This window comes from Mandrillus leucophaeus, unplaced genomic scaffold (genome assembly GCF_000951045.1).
Source record: "Mandrillus leucophaeus isolate KB7577 unplaced genomic scaffold, Mleu.le_1.0 Scaffold4, whole genome shotgun sequence".
Lineage (NCBI taxonomy): Eukaryota > Metazoa > Chordata > Mammalia > Primates > Cercopithecidae > Mandrillus > Mandrillus leucophaeus.
This window is the reverse complement of record NW_012104253.1, coordinates 11,070,944-11,092,263: the sequence shown is the minus strand read 5'-3', so window position 1 is coordinate 11,092,263 and position 21,320 is coordinate 11,070,944. Positions and strand designations below refer to the sequence as shown.

General features: G+C 38.5%; 1 protein-coding gene across 2 annotated transcripts in view; it reads left to right on the top strand.

Annotated features, from left to right (window-relative positions):
* UNC79 (unc-79 homolog (C. elegans)) overlaps nucleotides 1-21,320 on the top strand; it is a 382,451-nt gene that overhangs the window by 332,342 nt on the left and 28,789 nt on the right. For both annotated transcript variants that reach the window (XM_011991736.1, XM_011991735.1), the window contains 3 exons: nucleotides 759-827; nucleotides 4,651-4,761; nucleotides 15,413-15,517. In XM_011991736.1, coding sequence (XP_011847126.1) covers nucleotides 759-827; nucleotides 4,651-4,761; nucleotides 15,413-15,517 — 285 coding nt within the window. The remainder of the gene's footprint in view (nucleotides 1-758; nucleotides 828-4,650; nucleotides 4,762-15,412; nucleotides 15,518-21,320) is intronic.

The following is a 21,320-nucleotide window of genomic DNA, read 5'->3' as shown; positions in this document are numbered from 1 at the left end:
CTTGAAGAAGTTAATGTATGTTCACAGCTGCAGAAATTTAACTACAGCCTGCTATTGTGATCTGTTTACCATATCATTGTTTATTCTTGCTGTAACGTTTTCCCCCCATCCTAGTAAACTCAATTTAAAAAGTACATTTTGATGTGGAATCTTGTCAATATAGAACTCGAATGGATAGGTAAGGTATGATTTTCTCTTGTAGAAGTTTTACTGCATTTTCTCAGGTTTTTGTCTTGTTTCTTCAGAGCAGAGAAAGGGCAGATGAAACTGGTTCTTATGTGGATTCATGGTTTTTTAAAATAGATCTAAGTAGGTTTTTTTCCCCCCTAAAATGGCCTTTCACATATTGGTGTATCTCTTTAGAGTTAGATACATTTAATATCTACCCAACAAATTTCTGTTCATTGTCCATCCATCCATTCATCCATCCGTCCATCCATTCATCCGTCCATCCTTCCACCCATCTCCCTATTCACCTGTCTATCTCATTAATTTTTAGGGCTATATCTTTGAAAAATAGTTTAGGAGCTGTGTTTAGTTATTTAATTGTTTAGCATTGTATAATTGTTTAATTAAAATTGTTTTAACCTGAGAATGCTTTTTCTTTCAAAAAGGATATTATGGCATGGGAAACTGTAGAGAGGCAGTCATATTTCAGATTTTTCCTTCTGCTAAAATAAATGTTTTCAGGACATATTTGAAACAAAAGGTATATTAAGGTGGAAACTAATTTTTACTTTTTTCATATTTATTCACAGTGTTCTTTAGATTCCAGTTTGAGAATTATGATTTGCCTCTTGAAGATCCCTTCTACCAATGCTACAAGGGTATGTATGTTTCAGAAAAACATAACCAATTGGTTAGTCAGTTATTTTTTAACCTTGTGAGATAAGCTTGTAGCAATACTGAAGACACAGTTATTGCACACCAAATGCTTCCCTTTCAGCCTCCTTCTCTCTCTTCACGCTAGGTCAGTGCCTTGTATAAAGAGCTCTATCCAATACATCACAATGTCATGGTTTGTAATTGGTCCTGCTAGCCCTGTGCCTTGGCCACCAATCCATCCCCCATACTACTAACTAGGCGATCCTTCTAAACAGGATCTTATTGTGTTGGTTCCTTGCTTTAAAATCTCTGATAACTTCTCATTTCTTTCAGGATGATGTCCAGATTCCTTAATGTGGTATCTAAGATGTTATTTCATAACTCTCCAGCCCACCTTTCCAATTTAATCTTTGGCTCCATGTCTCTTTCATCCATTCCTCCTGTGCACTTTCAGAATCAGCGTTATCATCATCATCATCGAAACAACAACCACTGTTTGTTATCCTATGGCAGACATTGTGCTTAATGCTTCAGATATATAATCTTATTTAATTTCGTATTTCCTTTCCTTTGCTTAGGCCATTTCCTTTGCCTGAAATGCTTTATGCCCTTGTTGGTGTGATGAACTCCTTCTTATTCTTCAAGGTCCCATTTAATGAAAATACATGTTCATATTATCTGTAGCAACTTTCTCCTGTGTCAGCTCCCACAGTATTTGATAGAGCTCTCTATAGTAGCATGTACATTGCCCTGAAGTGGTCCCAATGAGACCACAAGCTTCAAGAAGTTCTGCACCGTGTCTCATTCACCTTTTTATTCCAAGCTATATTTTCTGGCTGCATTCGATGCCGTGGTACCACAGTTTGTATTGCTATAGCTTGTAATTACTATTTAATATACCAACAATGTACGTATTCTGCAACTATTTAAGTTGACTGTGCTTTCATAGACTCATGATTTATGCTAGAAAGTTACAAAGAGATCATTGGGTTCAATCCGCTCATTTACAGATGAGGAAACAGGTTCAGAGAGATGAAATGTCTTGGCCAGGGTCACATAGCTGGTTAGTAGAAGATTTGAGACTTGAATATAGGTCCTTTGGGTCTGTATTGCCCCATCACTGTGCAACTTGATATAAGAGCAAGTTTGATATAAGAGCAAGTTTCCTTATAGGCTTGAATTCAGGCTTCTCTTTTTGACCAATAAGGATACATTATGTGCAACATGAGACATTCCCATTCCATTCATCTATCATCAATGTTTCAAGACAGTAATGTACATATATAAATATATATATATATATATGTACACACATACACACACATCTATATATATTTTTTTTTTGAGACGGAGTCTCACTCTGTCGCCCATGCTGGAATTCAGTGGTGCCAGCTTGGCTCACTGCAGCCTCTGGCTCCCAGGTTCAAGCAATTCTCCCTGCCTCAGCCTTCCAAGTAGCTGGGACTACAGGCATGTGCCACTACGCCTGGCTAATTTTTGTATTTTTAGTAGAGATGGGGTTTCATCATGTTGGCCAGGTTGGTCTTGAACTCCTGACCTCAAGTGATCCACCCACCTCGGCCTCCCAAAGTGCTGGGATTACAGGCATGAGCCACTGCACCCAACCTCAAGGCAACAGCATTTATATGGAGCAAAGAATAATGAATCATTAGTACTATTTCTGTGAGTTTCTTTAAGATTTTCTATATGGAAAGCACCACATGGATTTCTGTGGGGAATACAAATAAGTAAAAAACAGAATTCCTATCTTTAGGGTCAACTAACACAGAGTGCATTCATTTTCGTATCAGTAAGAAAAAAGAACCTCAAATATGCTTATATCCTTTGATTTAGTCATTTTTTTCTGGGAATCTATTCAAGGAAGAAAATGCAAATGCTAATTTCATGTAAAATATTTTTATTGGGGTGTTATTTATAGAATTGGCGATTATGAAGAATTAAATGGCACTGGAAATTTCTGATGTTATATTAAGTTAATAAAAAACAAAATACAAGCCATCCCATTACTGGGGATATACCCAAAGGATGATAAGTCATGCTGCTATAAAGACACATGCACACGTATGTTTATTGTGGCACTGTTCACAATAGCAAAGACTTGGAATCAACCCAAAAGGCCATCAGTGACAGACTGGATTAAGAAAATGTGGCACATATCCACCATGGAATACTATGCAGCCATAAAAAAGGATGAGTTCGTGTCCTTTGTAGGGACATAGATGCAGCTGGAAACCATCATTCTCAGCAAACTATCGCAAGAACAGAAAACCAAATACCACATGTTCTCACTCATAGGTGGGAATTGAACAATGAGATCACTTGGACACAGGAAGGGGAGCACCACACACCAGGTCCTATTGTGGGGAGGGGGTGGGGGGAGGGATAGCATTAGGAGATATACCTACTGTAAATGACGAGTTAATGGGTGCAGCACACCAACATGACACATGTATACATATGTAACAAACCTGCACGTTGTGCACATGTACCCTAGAACTTAAAAAAAATACAAGATTTTACATGTGTAATATTTCCACTATGTTCAAAATGTAATCATGAGGTGGTGGGATTATGGATGACTTTTACTTCCTCATGTGTCCTTTCCTACATATCTTGAGTTTGACATTGAACATATATTACTTTTGAAAACCAGACAGCGAGCACTATAGAGATTGAGAAGTAGTGGAAATCATGGCATGCAAGTGTTTTGGAATCCAGTTAAAATCCTATCTTCTCTGCAGAGCAATTCTACCTGTGGAAAATTGCCCTGGAACTTGGCTTTGAATTCCACCTGATACCTTCATGGCCTTAGGCAAATTACTTGTCTACTTAACTGCCTAAGCTGCAGAATAGGAATGGATACTAAAGCTTCAGAAGGTTAATAATGAAGACCATAGCTAACAATGATGGAGAGCTTACTGGTGCCAAGTGCTTTACATATATTATCTCTTTTAATTCTCATAACTTGCACCCTAATGAGGTGGAAGCCATTATTATTCCCCTTTTACAGAGGAGAAAACCAAGTTCCAGAGAGATTAAATCACTTATTCAAGGTCACAGTGAGCTAGAGTGTGAAAACCCTTGTGTCAGAATTTAGTGCTTGTGTCGTTACCTATATTGTAACACACTGTCTCCCAGGATAGTTATGAAAAATTTGCATAAGATAAACTATATGAAATCATCCATCTAACAGTCTGACACTCAGTAGGTACTCAACAAATGTTTCTAAATAACTTAAGAAAGTATATGGAACTAAAACTGATCCTTTATGGGTAAGATTCAGGGGGAGAAACCGAAACAGACTATGCCTTCCTGATAACCGTTGGCAGAAGGCTGGGTTGTGATGAATTTTATATAAGCTATAGTACTTTGGTACTTACACGCAAGGGTGCTTTGCGCTACTTAACCCAGAAGACAGGCTTCCGGATCTGAATATGATGAACTCATAAACACTTAAATGTGCTGAAAATAAAATGGAAGATCCAACTGCCAACCCCACACTCTTGATTGCTTAGGGTGGACATGAAGACAGGGTTGAAGTTAGGAAGGTTTGTAAATGATACCACATGGAAAAATGAATGTCTTTTTGAGCAGTGAAATGATTTGATCCTGCTCTTTGAGCCCTCGACTGAAGGTGCAGTTCTGTTTTTATTAGACCAATGGGGTTGCTACAGGAGCCATCTGGCAATAGATTTTTCAATTTAAAAAACAGTGATTCCATTAGTTAAAGTATCATAAGATTTTAATACTTTTTTAAATGAAATAATCAGCAATTGACTTTATTTGGCCCCAATCTCATTGCAGAGTTTGTTGGAACCATTTTCAAAACTGCTCAGCTTTGTAATTCAGAATGCCGTCTTCACTCTGGCCTACCTGGTGGAGCTGTGTGGCTTATGTTACCGAGCTTTCACTAAGGTAAGCAAGCTTCCATATGCGTGTTCCTGTGAAACTGAAAACTGGAAAAAATATATTCTTTTGAATCAGTTTCAAGTCCCTTTTAGGTCAGTTGCTTTCATATAGTTAAAAATGAGTAATACTACTGAGATCTAATAAATACCATGGTAAGGAAACACTTTAAACACACACACACACACACACACACACAAAATGTCTAAAATATGCACATATGCAGATTTGGAGAACTGAGGGTCATGTGGTTAGAACAGAAGTGGTATTTTTAATGAAAAGAGCTAATGGTTGACAGGACCTCTTAAGGTCCTTTTCAAGTTCACCATCCCATGACTGGGGGGTAAGACATCTCTACGTATCATTTTTATACCCAGAGTAGAAGAATATCAGCTTGTCATTTGTAAAAGCCTTTGAAGGGCTCCTTAATTCTCATCATGTGTCTGTCTTTTCAGGTCTGGGTTCTTGGCCTCTGAGATTGGAATCTCATCTTTTGTCATCTTGTCTTAATAATGGTTTCTCTATTGCATTATCTGTAGCAACCCTGGCCCACTACCGAGAAAGTGGAAAAGTACTGCTGGCCCAGTGGCAGTAGCAGCCTTGTTGGAGCTGGTAGATGCTGTCCTAATGGAAAAGCAGTAGGCAGGGCAAATTGGGAGCATTTCTGTCCTTAAGAACAATGTGCAAATGTTACCCTTTCAATTTCCAAATTTTCCAAGCTTGTTTTCAATGGGTCTCTGTTTCTGTTGTTCTCTCTTGAACATTCAGAATGTCTCTTATTCATGTTGTCCATTTCTATAAGCCCTTTATTTTCCTCATAAAAATCTAATTTTATACTAAGGCTTTCATTCTATTTAAAGCATTCTTGTCCTCTTTCTTACCAACTTGGGTCCATTCTGTCATGTTAAGTGTTCCATGGTAATCTTTTCTTTGGTTTTTCTGATTAGAAACTATTTATTACCCTGCCTGGGGCAATATGTTTTCTAACTACTAAGATGGTCAGCATTTTTTTCTTCTTTTAGAATCTTCTTGAAAGATAACTTCTTCCTTCTTTTTCACTTAAAAAAGTAGATCTATAAGAAACAGCACCAGAAAGATTTTCTATTTCTAGAAACCATTTGATTTCTTCATTGTGTTTATGTTTAATTTGTTTAAATTATACCTTTTTGGGGGGACAAATCATAATGAGTTTATACTTTCTATGTTGTACAGTATAGATATTGATTACAGGGGCCTTTCTAGCATTTGAATTCAAGATATTATTGGTTTTCAATTCAAGATATTCATTACATACAATATCTCTTCATAATCCCTCATAACTTTAGTGGCCTCTTACTTCCCATTATCATCTACCCTTTCTCATTCTAATACAAGATGATGACTACTTGTAGAAAGCTTCAGTTGATGGTGTTCCTACCTTCCTCACCGATAATGAGAAACTATAAGAAATCGTTTAAAAATAGCAGTAGCTAATTCAGCTGTCTCCCTTATATAATCAAAAGAAAAGGCACAGAAAGGTAAGAACTTTGGAAACTTCACTTTCTAGCAATCTGGTAGTCTAGATACCCTGAAAACCACACCACTTAAACTACTAGGAACACCGGATGAAATGTAATAAAGGTGATTTTTAATGTAGAGCTAATTTTATAAGAATGAAAGGAGCAAAAATAAAGCGGGATTGAGGATCAGAGTGGTAAGCATATAAATAGCCCTGTGGTGGGGGTGTTGCTTGTCTTGGCAACTTAGTGGCTAGAGTTTTAAAGCCCATACAAGGAAAGGAGATGAAGTCTTGGGATTATCCAGGCAGGGAGTTGGATCTGAGTTATCCCTAGCAAAAGGTCAGAACCCTTGAAAGGCTAGTCACTTGGTAAAAGGGTAGTTTGGAAAGAATACATTCTTATATAGAGGTGACAAAGAATGGTGTCTGTCTCAGTTTGGAAACTGGGAGAAAGATTTATAGTCTCTCTTGCGAATTAGTAAACATGGGCCTATCTTGGATCAGGTTTAGAGTTTGAATTTATAATACCTGCATGTTCTTGGAACTTCCAAGTTGAAGGGTCAAATAACATTACTGCTGAGCAAGTAATAACCTTGGAATATCTGGCAGAAGCAAGATCAAAACAAGCCTCAACCTTCTCTGGATTAATATGTCTCCAGCCTATGCCCAGCAGGATTCCTATAGTTAAAATCCTAATGAACATGAGCTCATAATCTAAAATTACAAAACAAATGAAGATATAACCCACCTTGTGATAGATTAGGATAGTCAACAAGTAGCAAGATCATTTCCCACGAGAACTTTCAATATTAAAACTATGTGATAAAGATATAAATGATAAACATATCATTAAAAATGATAATATATAAGTGATTATACTTTAAATGATATGCATATGAAGAATGTATATATAAATATTATAAAATATTATAATAAAAATATAAATATATAAATGACTATACTTTAAATGATAAGCATATGAAAAATAAATAAAATAATATAATAGATTTAGTCATTTCAAAAATTTTAAAAAATGAACCAAACAGATTTAAACAGAGTAGAAAGTCTAGAAATTAAAAACAATCACTGACATAAAAAACTTAATGGATAGGTTAAATAACAAATTAGACATAGACAAAGAGAGAATTGGTGAAATGGAAAATAGATTGGAAGAAATTACCTAGAATTCAGAAGAGAGAGATAAAGAGATGAATATAAAGAGAAATTCTAATATATATCTAATAAATATTTCAGATAAGGAAAATATGCTTTTTATCAATTCTAGAATTGATGAAAATATTTAATTTTCTTATTCAGGAAACACAATGAGCCCTGAAAGTATTATAAATAAGCTAAAGTTTTACCTGCTCATGTCATAGTGTACATGAGTAGGTATAACTTGTCAAAACAGCAAGACAAAGAAAACATTTTCAGAACAACCAAGGGAAAAGACACTCTGAAGACAGACAATACACTTCTCAACAGCACAATGAAAGCCAGAAGATAATTGAAAAAAAAAAAAATGTCTTTAAAATGATAAGAAAAAAGAACTATCTACCTGGAATTCTCTACCAGCCAAGCTATCCTTCAAAAGTGAAGGATAAATAGATATTCTATCAAGAAAATAAGAAAGTTTCTAATAGATTCTTACTGAAACAACTACTAAAAGATGTAAGAAGGAAAGTGAACCAAGAAGGAAGGAGTGAAATGTGTGAAGGAATGATGCTCCAAGAAATTGGTACAGTGTGAAAATCTAAGTGATCATTGATAATATAAAGCAGTAATAATAATAATGTTAATCAGATGGGCATAAAAACAAAATAACAATAAAATACTAGAAAATAGTACTCTGTATGGGGGGGTGTGTGTGTGGGGTTGGAGATTGGAGTTAAAGCATTCTATATATTATCTACAAGAAAGGCAGAGATAATAACTTTAAACTCTTAAGAATACATGTAGACATTGTAAATGTAAGCTCCAAAGGCCAGAAATACAATTTATAAGTTCCAAACAGAAAATAAAACAAGAATAAAAGTTCAATCAAGACAAAAAGAGAAGCATAGAACAAGCTGTAACAAGCACACGTAAGATGACAGAATCACAATAAACATAAGTTTACTAGACTCACTAGGGATTGTCAGATTGACTTTTAAAAATTGAGCTACGTCTAAAACATGTCTAAAGACACTGAGAAAATTTAAAAGAAAAAGCTTGAAAAAAGATACACAACACTAATACTAATGAAAAGAAAGCTGAAGTCAGTCAACTGACTTTAAGTTGAAAAGCATTATTATAAAGAAAGTCACGATATATTGATAAGAGGAGCAATTTACCCAGATAATGTGGCAATTCAAAAATTACCTAGAGCTGATAATATATCCTCTAAATATATAAAACAGAATATAATAGGCTTACAAAGATAAATTGATAAATTCAAGGTTATACAGGGAGATTTTCTGTTTCGGTTATGGATAAATCAAGCAGATAAAACATATAGTAGATTCAAACAATACAGTGAGCAAAGTGGATGCAATGGTCATATAAAGAATCCTGAATCAACCAATTTTAGAACATATTTAAAAATGTGGAAGATTTTAAAACATGGAACAGATAGTAGGCAATTAATTAATTAAATAAAGGAAACAGTAAAGATAAGAGCAGAAATTAATGAAATAAAAAACAGATATACCAGCCTGGGCAGCATAACAAGACCCTGTCTCTACAGAAAAATAAAACAATTAGCCAGTGTGATGGCATGCACCTGTAGTCCTAGCTGCTTTGGAGGCTGAGGTGGAAGGACTGCTTAAACCCAGGAGTTTGAGGCTGCCATGAGCTATGATTGCACCAACTGCACTCTAGGCTAGGTGACAGAGCAAGACCCTCTCTTCTTCTTTGAAAAAAAGAAAGAAGGAAGGAAGGAGGGATAGAAGGAAAGGAAAAAAGGAAGGAACGAAGGAAGGAGAGAAGGAGGGAAGGAAGGAAAGAGAAAGGAAGGAACGAAGGAGGGAGAGAAGGAAGGAAGGAAAACATAGATACAATGGAAGACCAATTCAACAGAAAGGTGGCTCTTTGACTAGACTAATAAAATAGACAAACCCTTGGCAAGACTGATCAAGAAAGCCAGATAAAAGACACTGATAAAGAATATCAGCAATGATGATGAATATCAGCATAACTACAGACATTAGAGATTTTAAAATGAACAACCTTATGCCAGTAAATTTGAAGTCTTTGACAGTAGGTACAATTTTCTAGAAATATATCATATAGAACATCCAGAAAAAAAGAAAAAGAAATAACTGACTAGACTTAGATGCCTGGAAAATGGCATCAATAGTTAAAACCCTACCCTCAAAAACTATTCCAGCTTTAGAGGACAACTTCTACTAAACATTGAAGAACTGATTGATCTCTTCTTTATACAAACAATAGAATAGAAAAAAAGGGAACGCTTCCCAATACATTTTATGAGGCAAATAGAATTTTGATATCAACCAGAGAAGGACAATAGGGGAAAGGAAAATTATAGGTCAATATCCTTCATAGATGCAAAACTTCTGAATGAATAATAGCAAATCAATGCATTAGAAATAGGGCCTCATGACACAGTTGGAAATTTCTTGATATATAAAAATGTTTAAATATTAGAACATCTATTAATATCACTATGTTATCAGATTGAAGAAGAAAAACTTTTATCATTATTCAGCAGGTGCAAGAAAATCATTTTATAATTCGGTAGTCATTTATCGTAAACTCTTATCAAACTGTGAATAGAAGGGAAACTTCTTAACTTCATATAGTGGGTCTACCAGAATCATCTAGCCAGCACTGTATGTAATGGTGAAATGCTAAGAGTCATCCCTTTAAAAATCGTAAATAAGACAAGAAAGCCTGTCATCACTGTTTCTATTTATCATGGTACTGGAGGTCCCATTCACTTCTGCAAGACAGGAAGAAGAAATCAAAGGTATAAGGATTAGAAAGGAAAAATATAACTCTCATTTTTCATAGGTGATATGATTACAAATGAATCAAAGGGAATCTATAGACACCTTTTTAGAACCTACAAGAGAGCTCAGCAAGGATGTTGGATACAAATGAATACCCAGAAATCACCAAATTTTGATATTCAACTACAGATGATTATAAAACATACTTTTAAAATGTCATTTATTGTGGTGACAAAAAATAAATCTAATAAGAATGTGCAATGGCTGGGTGTGGTGGCTCATGCCTATAATCTTATCACTTTGAAAGGCCAAGGTGGGAAGATTGCTTGAGCCCAGGAGCCTGAGACCAGCCTGGGCAACAAGGCGAGACTCCATCTATATATATATAAAAAAAAAAGAAATTTGGCTGGACAAAGTGGCTCATGCCTTGTAATCCTAGCACTTTGGGAGGTGAAGGTGGGTGGATTGTCTGAGCTCAGAAGTTCAAGACCAGCCTGGGCAACATAGTGAAACACTGTCTCCACTAAAATACAAAAATTTTGCTGGGCATGGTGGCATGCATCTGTAGTCCCAGCTTCTTGGGAGGCTGAGGTGGGAGAATCGCTTAGCCCTGGGAGGTGAAGGTTGCAGTGAGCCGTGATTGTACCACTGCACTCCAGCCTGGGTGACAGAGCGAGACTCTGTGTCCTTCACACACACACACAAAGTTATCCAGTCATGGTGGTGCGTACCTCTAGTCCTAGCTATTTGCGGGGCTGAGGTGGGAAAATCACTTGAGTCTAGGGGTTTGAGGCTGCAGCGAGCTTTCAGCCTGGGCAACAGAGTGAGAACGTTGTCTTAAAAAAAAAAAAAAAAAAAAAAAGAATATGCAAGAACTTTATGGAGATAACCAGAACATTTTACTCAAGAGCATTACAGATTGTTAAATAAATGGAAAGAGATTTTATGTTCATGGATGGAGACCCAGAATAGTAAAAACAAGTAATTCTCACAGAATAACCTATAGGTTTAGTATAATGACAATTAAAATCCTGGATTTTCTCTTCTGATGGTGGTAAACAAGATAATTTGAACCTTTTTCCCAGTTAAAAAGTAAAAAGAAAAAAGTGAACAAAATATTTTCTGAAAACTTCTTCAAAATGCTAACTATATAGAGAAGGGTTATGAGACTAAGATCAGGGAGAGCCCAGAAATTCAGAGCTGTGAGCCCAGCACTGATGGCCATTTTTACCCTGGGAGTGTTTGTCAATCTAGATGTGACTGAGAGGCTGCAGTTTTGGAAGCCCCATGAGGCTAGAGGGACAAAAGTCCGAATCCAGAACCTACCAAGAATAGAGACCCTGATACCACGCCTCCTGACCTACACATTTTTGGCTGGGACCACGAAGTAAAAACACCCCCGTAGTAACTTTCCTTCATGTGGACACAGCTCAGTGTCAAGCCCTGTGGTAGCCCAACATAAAATATTACAAGCCTTGTATGTGTATTAAGGTAACCCTAAGCCTAGGCAACATGGCAAAACCTCGTCTGTATAAAAAATACAAAAAAATAAAATAAAATTAGCTGGGTATGGTAACACATGCCTGTAGTTCCAGCTACTCTGAAGGCTGAGGTGGAAGGATCGTTTGAGCCCAGGAGGTCAAAGCTGCAGTGAGCTGTGATTGTGCCCCTGTCACTAAACAAACAGAAAGTTCTTTGAAGGAAGGTAGCATTTCAGGCTACAAATATTTCTGCAAATATCTTCCTAACAAAGCATTCAGCACACAATCAAAGAAACCAGACATATGAGGAGGCGAGACACAATGAGTGAAAATGAATAGGAAGAAAAGACAGTGGAGACAGCCCCACAGGGACTCTACTTATTTGATTATGAAAGGATTAAGACAGGACACACAAGGCTTCTGAGACACTTGCAATGTGCTGTTGTTTGTCCATGAGGTGATTATATGAGTATTCGGTCCATCTTCTGTGACTGGAAAAATTCAAACTCAAACCATGTTTTCCCTCTGCTCTCACAGTTGCCAAGACCAAAGACTTCTGTGATCAAATGTGTGGAGATTTCTTCCTACCAAAAAGCAAGCAATGGATTCTGCAGAATAGATTCAGTTCTATTCTGACACTACTTACCTGGATATAGCATCAGATCCCACAGGTTGAGGGCTCATCCCCTAAGACTGCCCTCCACCTCCCACCGTCATTTGCCAACTGTAGACTCTGGTTGTTCTACCCATGCTTTTGTCTAACTGATTATAAATTAGGGATCCTTCCTCTTTGGGCTCAGTTTATTTGGTAGAGCAGCTCACAGAACTCAGGAAAACACTTACTTACATTTACCAGTTATAAAGAATATTAGAAAGGATACAGATGAAGAGATGCATAAAGCAAGGCACAAGGGCACAAAGCTTCCATATCTTCTCTGGGCATGCCACCTTCCAGGAACCCTCCATGTGGTTAGCTATCCAGAAGCTCTTCAAACCCTTTTCTTTTGGGTTTTTATGGAGGTTTCATTATGTAGACATGGTCAATTAATCCATTGACCATTGGTGATCAACCCAGCCATCAACCCTTCTAAGACCTTCTCTAAAGGTTGAAGGGTGGGGCTGATAGTCCCAACTCTCTAAATGTGTCTTGGTCTTTCAGGTGATCAGTCCCCTTCCTATGGCTACCTAGGCTGCCAGCCATCAGTCAACTTATTAGCATACAAAAAGACATCAGTTTGGAGAGTCTAAGGATTTTAGGAGTTGTATGTCAGATACAGGATCGAAGACCAAATATATATTTTACAGTGTCATACCATCTGAATCCATTTAACTGTATGCTTATATTTTATGTCCTTTTCTGAACGTGTGTTATATTCAGCAATAGAAAAGGCTTACAAAATTGAAACCAATTCAACATTCCATCAACAGGAGGACTGACCAATGAATTTTGGTAAATTCATACAATTATATATTGTTAAACTGTTGAGTTGGAAGAACCAGAGCTACGTGTATCAGTAAGGATTAGTTTCAAAAATATATTGCAGTGAGTAATTACAAGTTGTGGAAAGATATATACAATATAACATTACAGAAAGTCAAAAAATGCAAAACAATATTATATATTATAATGGAGACATAAAGTGTAAAAACATACATGAAACAATAAGTACCAGATTCAGAATAGTGGCCACTTCAGAGAAGAGAGAAAGGAAGAAAGAAAAGAGAGCACCATATAGGTAGCTTCACCTGTTTCTGTGACATTTAGTATTTAAGAAGGATGAATCAACTTTCAACCAGGGATCAATATCCAGAATATACAAGGAACTCAAACAACTCAACAGTAAAAAAACAAAAAACAGGGCCAGGCGCAGTGGCTCACAGCTGTAATCCCAGCACTTTCGGAGGCCGAGGCAATTGAATCACTTGAGATTGGGAGTTCAAGACCAGCCTGACCAACATGGAGAAACCCCATCTCTACTAAAAATACAAAATTAACTAGGCATGATGGCACATGTCTGTAATCTCAGCTACTCGAGAGGCTGAGGCAGGAGAATTGCTTGAACGCAGGAGGTAGAGGTTGTGGTGAGCTGAGATCGCACCATTGCACTCCAGCCTGGGCAACAAGAGTGAAACCCTGTCTAAAATTTAAAAAAAGCAAATAATCCCACTAAATAAATAATCCCACTAAGTAAATAACCCCACTAAACAGGGGGCAAAGGACCTAAATAGACATTTCTCAAAAGAAGACATACAAATGGCCAACAGGCATATGAAAAAAATGCTCAATATCACTAATCATGAGAGAAATGCAAATCGAAACCACAATGAGATACCATCTTACCCCAGTTAGAATGGCTATTATCAAAAGAACAAAAAATAACAGAGCCTGGCAAGGATATGGAGAAAAGGGAGCTCTTGCGCCCTGTTTGTAGGAATTTAAATTATAAAGCCACTATAGGAAACAGTATGGATATTTCTCAAAAAACTAAAAAGTACCTGTCCTACAATTCAACAGTGCCACTACTTGGTATTTATCCAAATGAAAAGAAATCAGTGTATCAGAATGATACCTGCACTTCATGTTTATTGCAGCACTATTCACAATAGCAAAGATATGGAGTCAACCTAAGTGTCCATCAATGGACAAATGGATAAGGAAATGTGGTATATATACATAATGAACTACTATTCAACCATTAAAAAAAAGCAACAGGGATGGAACTGGAGTTTGTTACATTAAGTGAAATAAACCAGGCACAGAAAGACAAATATCATATGTTCTCACTCATATGTAGATGCTAAAAGAAATTGATTTCATAGAGGTAGAGCATGGAAGAATAGCTACCAGAGGCTGGGAAGGGTGTGTCAGGGGAGGATGAAGAGAGTTTGGTTCATGGATACAAACATACAGTTAGATAGAAGAAATGAGTTCTAATGTTCAATAGCAGAGTAGGGTGACCATAGCTAACAACATTTCAAAATGCTGTACAACATTTCAAAATATTGTACATTTCAAAATGCTGTGAGGACTTGAAATGTTCCCAATGCATAGAAATGGTAGACATTCAAGATGATGAATAGCCTAAATACTCTAACTTGATCACTACATATTCTGTGCATGCAACAGAATATCACATGTGCCCCATAAATATGTATAAATATTATGTATGAATTTAAGAAAGAATGAAAGAAGCTAGGATTCAAAAAAAAAGGATGAATCAAATAAAGCAAAATGATGTGATCTGACAAAGATGGGTGGTAGGTGCATACTCTGTTCCATTCTCTCCGTTTTTCTGGATGCTTGAAATAGTCCATTTCAGAAATAAGTTCCTTCGAGAGGTCACAGAATACTTTAAAGAGTTGTATATGTTTCTTTCTAAATAATTTTGTATTGAAAAAAATACTTTTAGACTGATTTAGTTGCTGCAGTTCTTGGAACCTGTTTCCTGTGAATAAGAACCAAATACTAGGGCATCAATGTTTAAGAGATAACCTATCTTTTTCTTATCCATTAAATTTTTTATCCTCAGTGCTTCTGTAAACTCATTACACACACACAAATGCCTTTTTTTAAGTTCCAATTTTATTTCTTGAGGACACTTCATTATGCGTTTTTAAATACTATTTTTTATTTCTGACCCGTGGATCTTTTGGAAGCTCTTTTGACATAGATCTACTCTAATTGAATTTCTAAAATCATTTACTTCCTTCTGTTTTGTTTTCTTTAGGAACGAGATAAATTCTACTTGTCTCGTAGTGTTGTTCTAGAACTTCTGCAGGCCCTAAAACTCAAATCTCCTTTACCAGATACAAACCTTCTTCTGCTCGTCCAGGTAAGCTTATACCTGATTTGTAAAACTTTTCATGAGATCCATGTATGTTTGGGAAAATTAAGTGAGGTGTAGAGTGTATGCATAAAACTAAACATCTTTGCCCAGAGATGAGAAATAATATATCTTATATGGACCACGACCTAACTAATAGTATGCACCTGACACTTCCACTGGCTAAAAAAGTCCAAGAAGGAGTATTGATTTTGTTCCTACTGTGAAATTAGTTCTAAAGAAGAATAAAACAATAATTTTTGTCCCCAAGAAATGCGTGATCCAGTAGGTTAGAGGGGCAGGTCAGTCACCAGAGCTGAGACAGGCCTGAGACCAGAATTCGGGGAACAGGCTGAGGTCTGACTGCAGAGTCAAATGAGTATAGGTGGTCCCTAAATCTCTGTGAAGCAGAAGTGAAGGATAGGGTAGGCCAGGCCAGAGACAGTCAAATGGCAGGATGCACTGAGTGGTACCCACGGTGGGGGATAAGTACGCTTCAGCCCTCAGGGGACAACTGAGGCCGAGGACCACTATAAGACAGACTTTGGAGAACTGTCAACAATTATTCTTTTGGTTTTAGGGCTTCTGAGGGACTAAAGCCTTCTACTCTACTGTCCTTAACTCAGCATCTTAGGCAGGCATGCAGGTTTTGATGACCTGAAACAGGCTATGATAGTACCATGAGAGAAAGAGGTAAACGAAATCCTAGGGAGAAATTGAAAGCATCATGGATCCCATCCCTTATGATGTGAAATCAGAGAAGACTTCATGAAGGAAGTAGCATTTGAGTTGGGTCACAAAGGACTGGAGGGTACAGACAAATGTCTTTGCCTGGGATTAGGGTTCAGCCTAGAGAGGTTGACTGGCTTCAAGCATAAAGGAGGCTTAGGCAGGATGGTGGACTACATTTAGGGATAATGGCATGAGGATAGGGTTGAGAAAAAGTAGACTGGCTGTGCCAGAGGAATCAGCAGGTGTTCAGGTAACCTGGCACCCTGCCTCTCACCCAAGGGTTGAGGCTAGATTTAGAGACTTGGCCATAAGCTACAGCTGGGATCAGGGTGTCATTCAATGGCCTTTGGGTAAAGTGCCCAGCCATTGCATCACAGCTGTGTCAGCACTCGCTGATGAGCATTAAGACCAGTCCCAGAGTCTGGGCCTGCAAGCTGAGGGTTAAATGATTGAAGGAATATGGGAGCTTGGTATCAAGGAACTAGACAGATTTCCCTGAATTGTGGGTACTCATTTGGAGACATGAGAGATAAGGGAACACTAATGGAGGACCTATTATGTGTTAAGCATTTAATCTTTACAGCCTCATGAAGCATTGGTTCTGTACTGCAGGAGGTGGTTCAGTGGCTTGCCCAAGACCACAGTGCTGGCCTAAGTGACAGGTAGTATCAAGCACCTGATTTCAGTGTGTTAGGACTCACAGCCCAGCTCCCTTCGGTATAACACATAGCCTTGACAGGCCCTTTCCATCCCTTACGGGGATTACTGTAACAGCTCTTAGCTTTTTGCACCTGCTTCATCTCTTTCCACACCAAGCCAATCTTCTGGCCTGTGGCTGCCTAGAGGAATTTTGCTGAAAGTCTACTTTTCTGATGCAGATCACTCTTGCATCAGAAACCTAGAGTGACCTCGTAAGGTCTGAACTATCCAGGTCTTCCATCATCTGGCCACATCTGACTCTTCAGCAGTATTTCCCACTACAAATATTTACTGACCACCTATCTCGGGCTGGGTTCTGGGAATATAGAGATGTGACATGCATATCCTGATAATGTGCTAACTACTCTCATGAAAATCTACACGGTGTATGAAACACTATGGAAGAGGGAGTGGCTAACTGAACCTAGGACACGGAGGAAGGCTTATGAAGCATTATGAGGCCTGACATGGGCCAGGTGCTCTGCAGGGTGCTGAGGAAACAGAAGAATCAGCCATGACATCTTCCTTCCAGGAGTTTACAATTTAGCAATTGAAGTTGACATGTAAATTAAAAAAACAATTCCCACATAGTACAACAGGTGCAGTAGTAGAGATGTGTACTGAGTAAGGAAGTGTTGTTTGTAGAAGACAGTTCACATGGACCTTGAAGGATGCACAGAAGTTCAGGAGTTGACCTGGTAGAGAAGATGAGGAACAACCCTTGTCATTTACTGTTGAATAACCACTGCCTGGTCTCCATACTCCCCCTCCAGAGACTACAAATCATTAGGATCAGAACTGAATTTTTTTCAAAGGCTTGAGATTTATTTAAAAAGTTGGTGTACTTTCAATGAATGGTCTTGAGTTGTCTTTGAAGGGCTTTCTAGGACACATTGAACCTTCAGCGAGTCAGTGATTGCTGGAAAATGACAGCAATGGATGCGGGGCATGATGTCATCAGAATGAAATGGCTCTTATTATACCAAGGTGCTGGACAGCCCAGGAAGAAGACAAGCAAAGTCACAGCCAGAAAATATCTGTGCTCCTAAGGAGAGACGAACTTTGCATTTCTCTCTGTGGATTGCATTGGCCAGGCCCTTCTGCTCACATAGCAGCAGCAACATTGCCTTTGAGAATAAGCAGTGTTCACACAGATTTTTTATTTATTGAATTTTAATTAAGTTATTTATTTTTGAGATAAGGTGTTGCTCTGTTACCAGGTTGGAATGCAGTGGCACGGTCTTAGCTCACTGCAACCTCTGTCTCTCTGGCTCAAGTGATCCTCCCACCTCAGCCTCCCAAGTAGCTGGGACTACAGTTGTGGGCCACCACGACTGACCAATTTTTTAGATATTTTTAGTAGAGATGGGGGTTGACCATGTTGCTCAGACTGGTCTTGAACTGCTGGACTCAAGCTATATCCACTCATCTTGGTCTCTCAAGGTGCTGGGATTACAGGTGTGAACCACTGCTCTCGGCCCAAAGAGATCTTTTTGAAGATTCATGGGATCTACACTGACTTGGAGGAGAGGGCAGGTGAACAGGGCTTAGGGAAATATCCCGGGAGGGATTAAGGTTAGCAGCCTGACTGTGTGTGGAGGTCACTTGCTTCTAAGAGTGTTGCAGTTGGGGATGTGCCACCTGAAAACCACTTCAGGGCATTGAAGGTGCTTTCCTGCAGATGGTGAACAGCATTCCCTTAATTGCCCTTTGTCTTGAGCAGAGCAGATCTGTGTGGCTGATCTTCTTGGGGTCTAGTACTCCATACTGTAACTGCTGGAGATTGGTTTGCAATGAAATACATTAGTCAACTGTAATAAGCACTTGTCACAAGATGCCAAAAGAACACTGACAGTTTAAATTACCCAGTGCTTGAGGAAACCACAAAAACAGTGGTTATTGCATCACAGTTAGGTGAATAAATAACAAAAACAAATTAAGAAGAAAGACAGCAAAAAGATACTTCCGAATGTGTTTTATGGGTTTTCATCTGCCATTTCATCTTTTTAAAACAAATGTGTGCCTTGTCATTGAAATCATTAAGTTAAAAAATGTCAAGTTGTAAAATTATTTAGATTGAAGGGGTATTTTGGAGACATTTTCAGATCGCGCCCAGGAAAAACAACTTTATGGAAATGTTTCAGTCTTCTCCAACAAAATATGTTGAGCATAGTTTGTTCCTGGGTTTCAGCACCAAGGGAAAAATAAATTTAAGCCATTTCAAAGTAACAAATCCTTGTTCCATAAACTCTTAAGCAATTTTTATTTCTAACCAGAGAAATAAAAGTGAGGCATGTCCATAAAAAAGGATGAGTTTGTGTCCTTTGTAGGGACATGGATGCAGCTGGAAACCATCATTCTCAGCAAACTATCGCAAGAACAGAAAACCAAACACCGCATGTTCTCACTCATAGGTGGGAACTGAACAATGAGATCACTTGGACTCGGGAAGGGGAACATCACACACCGGGGCCTATCACGGGGAGGGGGGAAGGAGGAGGGATTGCATTGGGAGTTACACCTGATGTAAATGACGAGTTGATGGGTGCTGACGAGTTGATGGGTGCAGCACGCCAACATGGCACAAGTATACATATGTAACAAACCTGCACGTTATCCACATGTACCCTAAAACTTAAAGTATAATAAAAAATTAAAAAAAAAAAAAAAGTGAGGCATGCCTTAAAACAGAGTAGTTCCCTTTTCTGCCCTGTGGTCCTGCCTAAGTCATGGAGAGAAGTCTTCTATGGGGCCGCACATGGTATATTAGTCTGTTCTCATGCTGCTAATAAAGACATACCTGAGACTGGGTAATTTATAAAAGAAAGAGATTTAATTGACTCACAGTTCCACATGGCTGAGGAGGCCTCACAATCAATGGCGAAGGTGAATGAGGAGCAAAGTCATGTCTTACATGGCAGCAGGCAAAAGGAGCTTGTGCAGGGGGAACTCCCATTTATAAAACCATCAGATCTTGTGAGACTTATTCACTACCATGAGAACAGTATGGGGGAGACCACCCTCACCATTCAATTATCTCCACCTGGCCCCTTGACACATGGGGGGATTATTACAATTCAAGGTGAGATTTGGGTGGGGACACAGCCAAACCATATCAGATGGGATGAGGAGAAACGTTGTTTCTCTTATGCGTAGTTCCTTTTTTTTTTTTTGAAATGGAGTCTTTCATTCAAAAAATGGGCTCTTTCATTCAAAAAATGGGCTTTGTCACCCAGGTTGGAGTGCAATGGCGCAGTCTTGGCTCACTGCAACCTCCACCTCCTGGATTCAAGCGATTCTCCTGCCTCAGCCTCCTGAGTAGCTGGGATTACAGGCATGCACCACCATGCCCAGCTAATTTTTGTATTTTTAGTAGAGATGGGGTTTCACCATATTCGTCAGGCTGGTCTCGATCTTCTGACCTCCTGATCCACCCACTTTGGCCTTCCAAAGTGCTGGGATTACAGGTGTGAGCCACTGCACCTGGCCTAGTGCCTCTTTCTGTAGGGTTTCTCAATTGCTTTTTTCTTGCCCGTGACTGCCTGGGTCCTCCAGGTGTTCTCTGTAGAATGGTGGAAATGACAGCCTGCTCTCTGGAAGCTTCTTTTAGGCCAGAGATCTAGGCTGGAGTCAGAGGAACCTTTCCCCTTTACCTATGGGCATCATCAGCTCCTGGCACTTGGACAACCAAGCTTATATCAGGGACAGATGATCTGCCAGGAGCAGACAGTGACTTTCTTTATGGATATCAGTGACCATCATCTGAAGGCCACCCAGTGAGGGTGGATATAGTTAACTGAAAATGCAATTTGCAAACATAAAAAAAATCAGTAACTGATTTTTTTACTGGAGAAGGAAAAACTCCCTAGGTGATCCATCACAAATGACACCAGTCCCCATGCGGAAAACAGAGTCTGTTGCTCCAGTGTTGCGTTTCCCATTCATTCTTTCACCCCATAGGGAACTGCTGGTATTTCCTCTACTACCTTTCTGATGAATAACAGTAGGTAGATGAGCTCACTAAGATGGAACCATTTCTATTCTTCTCATAGATAGACCATACCTTTGTGTTACCAAATACTCTGGCAGTAAGAAAGACCCCTTAAAGAACAAATAGAATGCTCGTCCAAGAAATGTGGAATCATCCAAGTTTTAAACCTGTCAAGACAGCAACTGCTACCAATCTGCTTTTTAATTCCTAGAAGTTCTCCCGGGAGGCCTGGCGTCATGGGGAATTCCCCAGCCTGCTCTATGGTGGTCGTCTAGCCATGACTACTGATGTTTACATATAAAGTTTTTTTACATATGAAGTTTACATATGTAAAGTTTATGTGTGAATTTACATATGAAGTTGGGTGGCCTTAAATGTTCAAGTGGATTT